The sequence below is a fragment of the Polyodon spathula genome, chromosome 5 (assembly GCF_017654505.1).
Source record: "Polyodon spathula isolate WHYD16114869_AA chromosome 5, ASM1765450v1, whole genome shotgun sequence".
NCBI lineage: Eukaryota > Metazoa > Chordata > Actinopteri > Acipenseriformes > Polyodontidae > Polyodon > Polyodon spathula.
Window position 1 is genome coordinate 48,554,625 of NC_054538.1, and position 12,652 is coordinate 48,567,276.

General features: G+C 39.0%; 1 protein-coding gene across 4 annotated transcripts in view; it reads left to right on the top strand.

Annotated features, from left to right (window-relative positions):
- enah (ENAH actin regulator) overlaps positions 1–12,652 on the top strand; it is a 234,966-nt gene that overhangs the window by 130,752 nt on the left and 91,562 nt on the right. For all 4 annotated transcript variants that reach the window (XM_041250683.1, XM_041250686.1, XM_041250685.1 and 1 more), the window contains exons 2-3: positions 4,532–4,697; positions 11,321–11,498. In XM_041250683.1, the coding sequence (XP_041106617.1) occupies positions 4,532–4,697; positions 11,321–11,498 (344 nt within the window). The remainder of the gene's footprint in view (positions 1–4,531; positions 4,698–11,320; positions 11,499–12,652) is intronic.

The window sequence follows — 12,652 nt, forward strand, 5'->3', positions numbered from 1 at the left end:
TTGCATCTGGAATTGGGATTTGATTTTAACACAGACAACACTGTGGGTACTATTGTAGACAGTGGGACATAGTAAACACATATCTCTGCTTTACTTTGGAAAGGTTAAGTGGAACAGTTGAAAAGAAGCTGGATAAATCTGGGGACATCATCTACGCATATATAAGCGAGAGGTTTGGAGTTGAAAAAAGGAAAGAAAAAGTACAAACTATTCCTGGAAAGTCTAGATGGCAGCAGGAGATTGAACGCTTAGAGAAAGGAGGCAGCTAAGGAAGCAATGGAGAAGAGCAGAACAAAGTCAGAAGGAGGGACTCCATCTGTTACAAAGGGTCATAAAAGATAAGCTTGAAACATTGCACAGAACCGAGCGCCTGAGTAAACGCTACAAAAAGAGCATGCAAGAACTAGCTTTTATAAAGATCCATTCTAATTTGTAAAGAAGGTATTCACCATTGAGAAAAATGGCACACTATAATCATCTAAGTTTGAGCTGGAGAGATATTTAGAGGAAACACATACAGATTCAAAAAGGCAGGAGCCTATGTCAGTTCCTTCAGACATCCCACCTGTCAATCCACCTGAATACCAAATGGAGGACTGTGCACCTAAGTGGAAAGAAGTAGAGCAAGCTGTGAAAAAAGCAATGGCGTCATCATCTCCAGGGCCTAATGGAGTTACGTACAGAGTATACAAGAGTGCTTCTGGAGTTCTACAAATCCTGTGGAAATTGATGAAAGTGGCATGGGAAAAACAGGTCGTACCAAGAGCATGGTGCCGAGCAGGTGGAGTCTTTATACCAAAAGAAAAGGATTCTACAAGCATCAGTCAGTTTTGCCCTATTTGCCTATTAAACATTGCTCAGAGATTGTCAACCTACTTAAAGAACTGCTTCATTAACACTGACAGTACAAAAAGCGGGCATTCCAGGTTTCCCAGGATGCTTAAAACACATCTGCGTAATCTGGTAAGTAATTCAATCATCTGAAAAGGAGAGGAAGGAGCTCCATGTGACATTCCTGTATTTGGCTGATGCAGACGGTTCAGTGCCGCATGAACTTCTTTGGGCAGCATTTAATTTTTTCAATGTACCGATGACAATAACAAATTTAGTGAAAGCCTACTTTGGAGATTTGCAATTTAGTTTTTCAACTTCAGAATTCAGCACTACATGGCAATGCCTAGAAGTTGGAATAATGGCAGGATGTACAAATTCTCAACTGGCTTTTACCATGGCAATGGAAGTAATTATTATGACATCAAAATGGGTAGTGGGAGGAGACCGCTTGGCTTCTGGAATGCGACTACCACCAATTCGAGCATACTAATTTGACATGACAACAATGACTACAACAGTAGCCTGCACTAATCGGTTATTGGGCAAATTAACCAATAACATTGAATGGGCACAAATGTAATTCAAGCCCACTAAATCAAGGAGCATCTCAATAATTAAAGGTAAAGTAGTAGATAAAAGGTTCTACATTAACGGTGAGGCAATACCAACAATGTCCAAAGAAGCCAGTGAAAAGTCTTGGGAGATGGTACGACGGGGATCTAAAGAACACAGTTTGTGTGGGAGAAGTTAGACAGCAAGCAATGGAAGGGTTGAAGAGCATAGACAGCAGCGCTTTACCAGGCAAACTGAAACTCTGGTGCTTTGTTTGGTCTAATGCCAGGACTGCTGTGGCCACTGACTGTGTACGAGGTTTCCTTGACAACTGGAACCTTTAATCAGCTCATACGTCAGGAAATAGTTATGCATTCCACACTGCCTCAGCTGAGTGGGACTTTATGGTAAAGGAATACTGCAGCTACCAGTCTCTGCTCTAACCAAGCAGTTTAAGTACGCCAAGATACGACTGGAAATGACATTAGTAGATTCACGCGACAAATGCGTAAGGGAGGCAGCACCTGTTTTGAAAACTGGAAGAAAGTGGACGGAAAAGAAAGCTATGGAAGACGTAAGGCTGCCCTTTGAATCGGTGATATTATGGGGCAAGTTCACTATGGAAGAGGAGGCCTTGGTCTTGGTTCAGCTCCTTCTACATGGCACAAAGCAGCCCCAGCTCAGCGGAGGAAGCTGGTAGTCAATGAGGTGCAAAAGCAGGAGGAGAGGATCAGGTGTGTAAATGCCATTTCCCAGGCCAAGCAGGGAGAATGGATAAGATGGGAGAGTGTGGAACAACGCAAGATCGGCTGGCAAAACCTATGGACAATGGAACAGAGCAGGATCAGTTTCCTCCTCAGATGTTCTTCCATCACCACAGAACCTTAACCTCTGGGTAGGTGAGGATCCCTCATGTCCTTTGTGTTCATCACCTGCAACATTAAGGCACATTTTGACAGGATGTAAGGTGGGTCTTAGCCAAGGACAGTTTACTTGGCGCCATGACCAGGTGCTGCAATGTTTGGCCTTAGCATTGGAAGACGAGCGTAACCTGACCAATAAGTTCCCACTAGTTCCATCAAAGCATTACACACAAAAGACAATATTCCTCTGTCCAGGAGAGCAACACAAAGGTGTTAAAACCAAGCCTCGCCCAGGACAACCTGAAGCTGCTAGAGACTGGAAAATGCTGGCAGATGTTGGTTTGATTATTTTTCCACCTGAGATTGCCACCACTAACCTTCGACCAGAAATTGTCTTGTGGTCTGGATCAGCACGCCTCATCTGGTAGTGTTAACAGTGCCATGGGAGGATGCTGTGGATGAAGCATATGAGTCGAAGAAACTTTGATATGCTCAACTAGCTGCTGAAGCGGAACAGCGAGGATGGAGAGTGTGGATTTACCCAGTGGAGGTGGGTTGTTGAGGATTTATGAAACGCTCTACAGCCCGGTTTCTCAGATGTTGGGTTCGGTAGCCAAGAGTTGCGTTGTAGTATAGAACTTATCTCAAGCAGCAGAAAGGAGCAGCAACTGGCAGTGGTTGAGATGGAAAAATTCTGGCTTGGGATCTCAAGCACAATAGAAAGAAAGCAACGCTGATATACGGGTAAGTAAGCTGGGCTGAGCTGAGTGGGGGACGGACGAGGGTGATGCTGGGATGCCAGAATCATTGTCTAGCCCTCTTGAGGTGTCGTGGGCTGGTCGATGAAACACAGAGGATGGAAGGTACCCACTTGAAGACCCCAGAGATGTACCCTAGTTAGCTCAATAAAGATGGTTGTCATGCTGATGCACTGGGGAGACCACACAGTGATTGATCCCCAGAGCCAGCATCGCAGCCGCTGTGTGTGCTGATGCGCTGGGGAGGCAAAATAAGCTGATCTCTGGACCCAGCATTACACTTCAGCTATCAACACCAGGCAGGGATATCTACATCATCAGATGGAAAGAAATGCAAATGGATGGAGACGCAGATGGATCACATTAGTTTACTGTAAAGCTACGTCTTCGTTGGTGCTTATCTTGGCAAGATCCAAGTTCAAATCAGCATGAAGTTTTAACATCTACTCGTAATGGAAATCATTCTTAAAAGCAATAAATTAAGGGACCTCCAAAAACTGTAGGGGATAAGTAGATACCTTCAATTGTCAAGATCTCGGTGGGACCTCTACAATAAATTTTGTCCTATTCTAATGTTCAAACCCATTTTCAGTATCGCTGTCTGAAAAGGATGGCGGATTTACACATTACAACAAGCCAAAAATAGACCACATTCCAGACTGTTAAGTTCAAAAGTCGTGTTTGATGAACATGAGCAAATGATTCAATACTGGGAATCTCTTCTTACAAAGATGGTATTTATTAAGCATGCAACAAAATTATTAGTCAGGAGATGAGTGGGGCGCAGCAGAGTGGCTAGGAAAAGAGTGGAGCTCAGCAGAGCGGTCAGGATATGAGTGGGGCTCAGCATCAAGCGATCAGAGGAGCAGTCAGGGCATCAGAGGGGAGCAGGTATTCAGTCAGGACATGAGGGGCTCGCATGTGCGGTCATGGAGCTAATGTTTACAGACGGCTTTTATACTTTTCAAACAAAGATTATTTTAATTTCCCGCTGCCTGCTGAATGGGCTTGAGACCTTGAGTGATTGCTCCCCCTCCCCCGTCTGATTTAGTTCGTTATCATAACCTAGAAAGGGAAAACCTTTAAAACGTGCATAATCTAAATAAATAATTCCGATTTTATTCTGAATTCCTGATATCTTTACCATAACAAATTACATTTCTTTAGACCCAAAATATGTCAGGTTGCGACTTTGATTAGACATTGCAAACAGTTTAACCCTTAGCGGTCCATTTATTCAGGAATTGACAGGTGCACCCGGTCCAACTTATTTCCACACGCTGTTTATTTTACATGCACAGATTTTATTTTTTTTTTTTTTTCAGAGGAAAACCGGTTTAAAAGGCACTGCATAGCAAAGAACACTCAGTACTGCATCTCCAGCCAAGCCCCGCCCCTTGTTCGCTGTATTCTCACATACCTCTTCATAGTTAGGGTTAGGGTTAGGGGCATGGGAGTCGTAAAACTGCCTGGCAGTTCTAGTTTTATTTGTTTTGTTTTAACTAAATTCACATTTCCTTACAGTGAACAGAGCATCTGTCAAGCCCGAGCTGCTGTTATGATATATGATGATGCCAACAAGAAGTGGGTACCAGCTGGTGGATCAACTGGCTTCAGCAGAGTTCATATATACCATCATACAGGAAACAATGCATTCCGAGTGGTGGGCAGAAAAATCCAGGACCATCAGGTGGGTAAACCAAACATGTCATATGTGTATAACTGTATAAATAGGTATCAGAATTTGAACTCGGTTCAGCTGTTTGACACTGTTACAAGAGTCATCAAAATTCATTAAGATTCATTGTTACAACATAACCTCCCAACTAGGTTAAAGCCAGAAAGAACCTAGAGAAAAATGTACAACATTGTGTCAAACAGTTGAAATTTTGATCTATAACGGTTTGATCAATAAAGGTATTTAAAGGTTGATTGTGTAGGTTTTTTCAGTAGTATTGTGTTTTACTCACTTAGTTTTAATACTAGCATCATTTTCATCCCAAATGGAAGTTTTGGACAGTGTTCCAGGCGGTTTTATGAATAAAGGTAGGTATTTATGTGAAAAGTCATTCCGGGCGGGTTTTTCATTAACACTATGGTGCTCTTGCCTATTTATAAGAATAAGGGAGACCGGGGAAAGTTGTAACATTTTGTACCTTTATCTGCATTACACACAGATGGTTTGAGCTAGTATGACCATACTTTGATACAAACAACTTACATCTGTTCTCTACCAATCCCCATAGTTATCCTGTTTTAAGAGCTGATATACATATGGCAAGAAGGCTTGAAATGTAAGGTGTCTAATGTTACAATTTACCCCATTTTGGGGGGGGGGGGGCGCAGATGTAACATTCTGTGAAGAATAATTAAGTAACCCGTTTAATTTTTAATTTAACTCAAGAATTGAACATTTTATTGAATAACTTTTCACATGAAGCAAATATGTTTGTTTTTATTAATCTTTATTGAAATGTAAAAAGTGTTAAAATAAGCCTTTTTTTTTTTTTTTTGTCCTGCTGTTAAACTTTTGCATCCCTAAAATAAGCCTTTTTAAGCAAGACTGTCACTCACACTTGTGATATATTTACATTTTGTTTCGTTCAGTGCAAGCTTCGGTGCCCAAATACAGTCAAGCTAATGTTGTATGGGGTCAATTTCAACACGTGTTACCACCATGTTGCCATCGACTTGGTAAAGATCACCAACTCTGTCACCAGCAAAGCAACCCCAGATCATGACTCTGCCTCCTCCATGCTTGACAGTGGGAACCACACATGCAGAACTCATGCGCTCACCCTCTCTGCGTCATACAAATACTCGGCGGTTGGACCCAAATATTTCAAATTTGGACTCATTGGTCCATAAGACCGACTTCCACTCCTCAAACGTCCAGTTTCTGTGTTTTTTGGCCCAGGCAAGTCTCTTCTTCTTATTCTGCACTCTTAACAATGGTTTCTTTGCAGCAATCCTTCCAGTTAGGCCAGCTTCACACAATCTCCTTTGAACAGCTGATGTTGAAACATCTGTACTTCTAGTAACATTTAGCTGAGCTTGTATTTCAGGGGCAGTTAATTGCCGGTTTCGCAGAGTTGTGACTCGAATGAACTTGTTCTCTGATTCTGAGGTCACCCTTGGCCTGCCTGACCTTGTTCGGTCCTCATGGGTGCCAGTTTCTTCAAATCGTTTGATGTTCTTGGCCACAGCAGTTACAGACACTTGCAAAGTTCTTGCGATTTTGTCTTAAAGATTGACCTTCATTTCTTAAAATAATTAGTCTTTTTTTCTTTTAATAAGAGTATTTTGCCATTTTCTGCTCCCTTACATTCAGGAATGACAAACTTGTGCCTGTGCTACCTATATTTATAGTAATCATGGATCCTCACCCGCTAACAATAACTGGTGACAAAAGATTAATTAGGTAACATGCTAGTTAACTCAGAGAACAGCTAACAAAGACACTTTTATACTTAGGCCAGTGTTCTAACACTGTGTTATAAACATTTCAGACTTTTAACTGACTTGGGCTTCAGACCTGAAATCCCCTTGCTTTGGGTGACCATTTCATTGAAGTTGACAAGATTTACATTTTCATTTAAAAATTACATTTTTGAATGGAATTCACTTATGATTACACCGTGTAACAATTTTTTCTTTTTTTTTTTTTTTTTGTTCCTGGGTAGTAAGTGTTATTTCCTAATTGCTTATGCCTCAAAAGTATAGAAAATGGCTATTCCCCACAAACTTTGCTTTTGTGACCAGGACAGTGATATTTCAAAATATCACTATTTCCAATGGGAAAACGGGCAAATGTGTGTCTTTTCATTCACATAAAGTCAGAAAAAAACAACATATGAATCCAAATTAACATGTATTTATACTAAAGTAATACAAAAATGACTACAAAAGATTTAGGAGTGAGTAGTTTTTCGAGATTTACGATTATACTGTATTTACAGTATAATGTTATTTTTATGGAACACAGCTTGCGGCAACATTCAGTTGAATTAATTTTTGGGTAATTTTTGCCTGCGCAAAATCCTTCGTGAATAGCTTGTGAATGTATGGCAGCTCATTATCTGTGTTTTTAACATGCTGATTTGCACACATAAAAATTATTAATTCAATGCAAATGAGATGGCGGCGCTATTCCGCCCCTTTCATTTTGCATCCACTAAAAATAACATTAACACTAACATTAAAAATAATAAATAAATGATCAGTGATGAAATGCAATTTTGGATTAAGTATCAGCTAGCGTGTATGCAATTTGTGGAAAGTAAATACATTTATTATTATTATTAGTATTATTGTTGTTGTTTTAGTCTTGGATTTCAGCATTGTGTTTCACAGAAGGTTAGGTGGTACAGTTTATATAGCTTACATTCCAAAGTACTGTAATCTATTTTGAATAAATATTGTAGCTCTTATACAGCGGTATCAGCGCTATGCTTCAGTGCGAGAGGTCCCGGGTTCAAACCCCTACTGTATGCTTGTATTGCTAATTTATTCAAAATACGAGGAGGAGGGGTGCGCATCTGTGTGTGAGAAATAGAGAGAACGTAGATTACGTTGTTGCATATTTAAACCTATAACAAACTTGTAGTAGCCTACTATTAAAGTTGTGTTACAGTCTGTTCAAAAGCGCAACACTCGCTCGTAGTACAAAATATTTATTAGTTTAAAAGTCTTTAAATTATTCATTAGAATTTGGTATTCTGATGAAGATCGCTTGACGGCCAATCTCCCACGCCAATCTTTTAATCGAATAAATATTTTGTACTATGAGTGAGTGTTGCGCTTTTTGAACAGATTAGATTTTATTATTTTGGATACACCTCGACTCGAGTTGCATCATCAGTCTGTACTGGCCATGTCTATTAAGCCAATTGTGCATCCAAATTGATCTTCTCCGCGTTTTCTTTTCTGTGCAAAACAATGCACAGACAATGGCGATCGCCACCTCGCTTGAGTCCATGATTCTCCCGAATGATGTCTACGATTCTGCAATGAAAATAGCTGTTGTCCGCGGCACGATATGTTATTCCGGGCTTAAAAGGCATGTCATATGCAGACAGGCTAAAAGAATTGAATCTGTTCAGTCTTGAACAAAGAAGACTACGTGGCGACCTAATTCAAGCATTCAAAATTCTAAAAGGTATTGACAGTGTCGACGCAAGGGACTTTTTCAGCCTGAAAAAAGAAACAAGGACCAGGGGTCAAATGGAGTTTACAATGGGGCATTCAGAACAGAAAATAGGAGACACTTTTTTACACAGAGAATTGTGAGGGTCTGGAATCAACTCCCCAGTAATGTTGTTGAAGCTGACACCCTGGGATCCTTCAAGAAGCTGCTTGATGAGATTTTGGGATCAATAAGCTACTAACAACCAAACGAGCAAGATGGGCCGAATGGCCTCCTCTCGTTTGTAAACTTTCTTATGTTCTTATGTTCTTATGATATCTCATGTAGCTTGCAAGCCCCGATCTACAGTGAGAAATGATAGTTCAATCGGTAAGTGTCAGTGGCACTGCGTCTCCTGATTGCAAAAATCATGCAGTGTAAGCCTGGCTTAAAGTTGATCAAGTAATGTTAAATCCTACTTAAATCTTTTTTCTTTTTTTTTTTTTTTTTTTTTTTTTTTTTTTTGTTAAAAGCTTATATTGTACCAAATGAAAATAAACAAAATGCTGCTCTTTGTGATCTCAACCTATTTGTGTGCTACTGTGGACTTAAATAATTGATATGCCACTTCATGAAATTAGTCATGTTTTTCATTTTCTGTTCACCACATCAAAGTGGAGTTATGTCTGCTAAGACTACATTTACACATTAAAAGGAATTGAACTGCATTTGGTTAAAGAAATACCCTGGAGCCCAGTGTCATCCCACAGTTCCAGTGTGGTGAGGGATGCAGCATGCCTTATGGATCTGAAATACCATATTCCTTCGAATTTAAGACACAGCCCACATTTACCACCCTGAACTTGAGGAAATAATAATAAAACCTAAAATAAATGTGAATTGATTTTTTTCCAGGAAAACAGGCCAGTGAGTCAAAAAGCTGAAAATTAATTTACAAACCATTTTTTAAAAGCATAACAACAAACTAGACCTGCAGATAAAACAGCAGCTTTATTTGTTGTGAGTTCAACATTTTGTTTACATCATATCCACTCGCTGGTATTACTCAGCAAGATTGGTGCTGACTTGGGAGAGGCTACACAAGCGACAACGCTCTATATAAGATTGCTATTTATTTTGTATTGTGAATATTGTTTTAACAGTGTTTATAATTATATAATTAGGGTGGGAATTTTGAATAGTTTCCTATTTGAGTACACAGAGTGCAACCTTTTTGTGTATTCGATTATCCGAACTCTGGTCCCTTACTCTACCAAGAGTAAAAGGCAATGTGCACAAGCAGACAGCATAAGTCGGTAAAGTTTAGCAGAGTTCACAAAGTGTTCAAACAATGTCCAAGATGAGATTTCTTCCCTCTGTACCCCATTTCCTTAGGCACAAGTTTTTTTTTTCTTTCTTTTGTTTACTGAATTAAAATACAGAACTCAATGAGCAGCAGCAACGTCACAGCGCGTATCTCTTCCAATTAAAATAACAGTAGCATAATATTATGCAAAAACCACCAAATAAGTTTTGCTGTAGTGTATTCTGAGTAAAATAACACCTATCATATAGCAACCTAAATATTCTACATCTGTTTAATTCTAAAAAATAATGTTTATAAAATAATCTTAGTGTAAATATTGTAACCTGGCCAAAATAGAAAATACATTCCAACATTACAATAGTTTAACATCACTAATGGTTGTACTTTTAATGGTCAGTGCAAATGTTGCCGTTACTCCATCCATTCACAGAAAGTCAACAGTAGATGTTTTATATTGAACAGCAGTCCAGAGTTTAAAAAAAATAAAAATAAAATCCTTTCCAACTCCAAGTATCTTGCCTTTTCTTAGTCACTGCATTGTCGTGCTTAACATCTTTATATTCATTATAACGTTAAATTACCTTTCCAATTTCAATGTTACCCAAGTTTGGATTACTTCTTATTGCACTTGCTATATACATCTTAAATGGCTGAAGTAACATATATTGAAAGACTTTGTTTAATCACTTTGTTTTGAGATGTGGGCTCTCTTTGGTTACCGTACACAGTTAGAAACATACCGAAAATAAAAACTATCATGGAAAAATAAATAAATATATTGGGCCAGATAAAATTGCATCCGTGCCAGTAAAAACACTAGCTCAGAGGCCCGAGGGGCCAGTAGTTAAAAATCTAAACGTAGAGCCCTGGTTTATTGAAGATAAAAGTTCTGAGTTGCAAAGTTACAACCAGGCATCTTAAAGGTTACACGATGACAACAGTTTGCAGGTATCCTCTTTCCAAGCACAGATCAGAGCAATACCAAGAACATTTCAGTATTCTCAGTTTAAATGCAGTCTCTCAATGACATCATGACTTTTCCTTAAACCAATCAGAAAAAGACACAGATCTCTTATCACTTGGTTGATTGTCCATTTGTCTTAACCCTGGCTTCAAAGCATCTGGTTCAGTCCAGTTTCTCTTTGAAGTAGCCAGTTTTTATAACCCTCATAAAATCAACTGTAATTTCCTAAGAAAACCTGTTTTATTTCTAGTTTGTAAAGATGTTTAATTTAAAAACAATGATCTACCCTAAATGGCAAATGCCTTTCATGTTAGAAATGGACATCAAAGGAGAGGCCAACACCTATTTAAAAATGTGTTGGAGGTCAGCCTTGCCCTACCAAGGACAAAGTGACCAGAAAGATCTTTATCAACTTACTGTCTAAGTAGGAATTTAACCAGAACCTGGCGTAATCTTTAACCCATTCTGTGGGTTGTATTCTAAGACCAAAAATTCATTTATAATGCAAATTGTTATTAAAATGTTCCAACACTCATCTCTGTGGTACTCCACCGGTTACCATTTTCAGGTGTCTCCTCTAATCAGTACTTTCTGATTTCTACATGTTAACCACTCCCTAATCCATGTGCATGCATTTCCTTGAATCCCTACTGCGTTCAGTTTGAGAATTAATCTTTAAAGGGAGGGGAGAGGATCAAGTCTTCAAAAATAGTAGATGTCATTGGGTGAACTGTGTTAATTGACATAGATTTATTTATTTATTTATTTTTAATTAAAGCTGCACAATGCTGAAATGTACATTATTTGCCTACTTTGGCACAATGACTAGGACAGAATTTTCAGTTCTGATGGAACACTGCTCAGAGAATGGCCTCACAATATACACTTTCTTTTCAGGTGGTTATAAACTGTGCCATTCCTAAGGGGCTAAAATACAACCAGGCCACACAGACCTTCCATCAGTGGCGTGATGCCAGACAGGTATATGGTCTGAACTTCGGAAGCAAGGAGGATGCCAATGTCTTTGCTAGTGCCATGATGCATGCATTGGAAGTCTTAAACTCTCAAGATACAGGTATGTGCTTTCTTTAATCCAGTGTTGTAACCACATTCTGCAGCACAGATTGGTTTGTTTTTGCCTGCATGTTTTGTGCTAAGTTTAATGAGCAGGAAAGAGTAGCAGCTGAGACACTGCATCACAGCAGGAGGCATTGAAAAACTTTTTATAATGAATAACCCAGTACAATATCTGTTAGTATTCCAACTATATGGATTAGGGAGTGGTTAACATGTAGAAAACAGAAAGTACTGATTAGAGGAGAAACCCCAAAATGGAGCGAGGTAACCAGAGGAGTACCACAGGCATTTTTAGATTCTGGTATAGTAAGCAAACTTGATACATTTGCAGATGACACAAAAATAGGAGTGGCAAACACTGTTGCAGCAGCAAAGGTCATTCAAAATTATCTAGACAAAATTCAGAACTGGGCAGACACATGGCAAATTACATTTAATAGAGAAAAGTGTAAGGTGCTGCATGCAGGCAATACAAATGTGCATTATAAATATCATATGGGAGATACTGAAATTGAATGAATCTAGACCTAGGAGTTTTTGTTGACTCAGAAATGTCAGAAATTGTCTTCATCTAGACAATGTGGGGAAGCTATAAAAAAGGCCAACAAGATGCTTGGATACATTGTGAAAAGTGTTGAATTTAAAAATAAAGGGAAGTAACTGAGCCGTGGCGCTCAGTATATTTATTTATGATTAACAGAAAATAAAAGGTGTAAGCAAAACCAAACACACACACAAAACAAAGGGCGCGTTGGCCAAACGAATAAACAAATAATAAACAAAACAGCAGTGAACGAAACAAACAAGTATCATGCTGGGTTTTAGCCAGCACGTGTAGCAATTGTTTTTAGTTTAGTTTTAAATCCCCTCACACAGACTTGCATCTCTCCTCACTCTTACACTCCACCTCAAGTGCAGACAGCTGCTGGCTGAACAAAATTAAATAAAGCTGCGTGACTGTCAGCTAGTTAAATAATCAGTAGCTGATCAGTCACGCATCCTCACAAGGTTTTCAAAAATAAAAACAATAATCTGGCGGACAGCGTCTCGCTCATTCAGCCAAACAATACATAATAATAATAAATAATAATATTGGTCGGCTTTCGCCGTCGCATTAATATATAAATCAAAACAATAATAAACAAAGGGTCG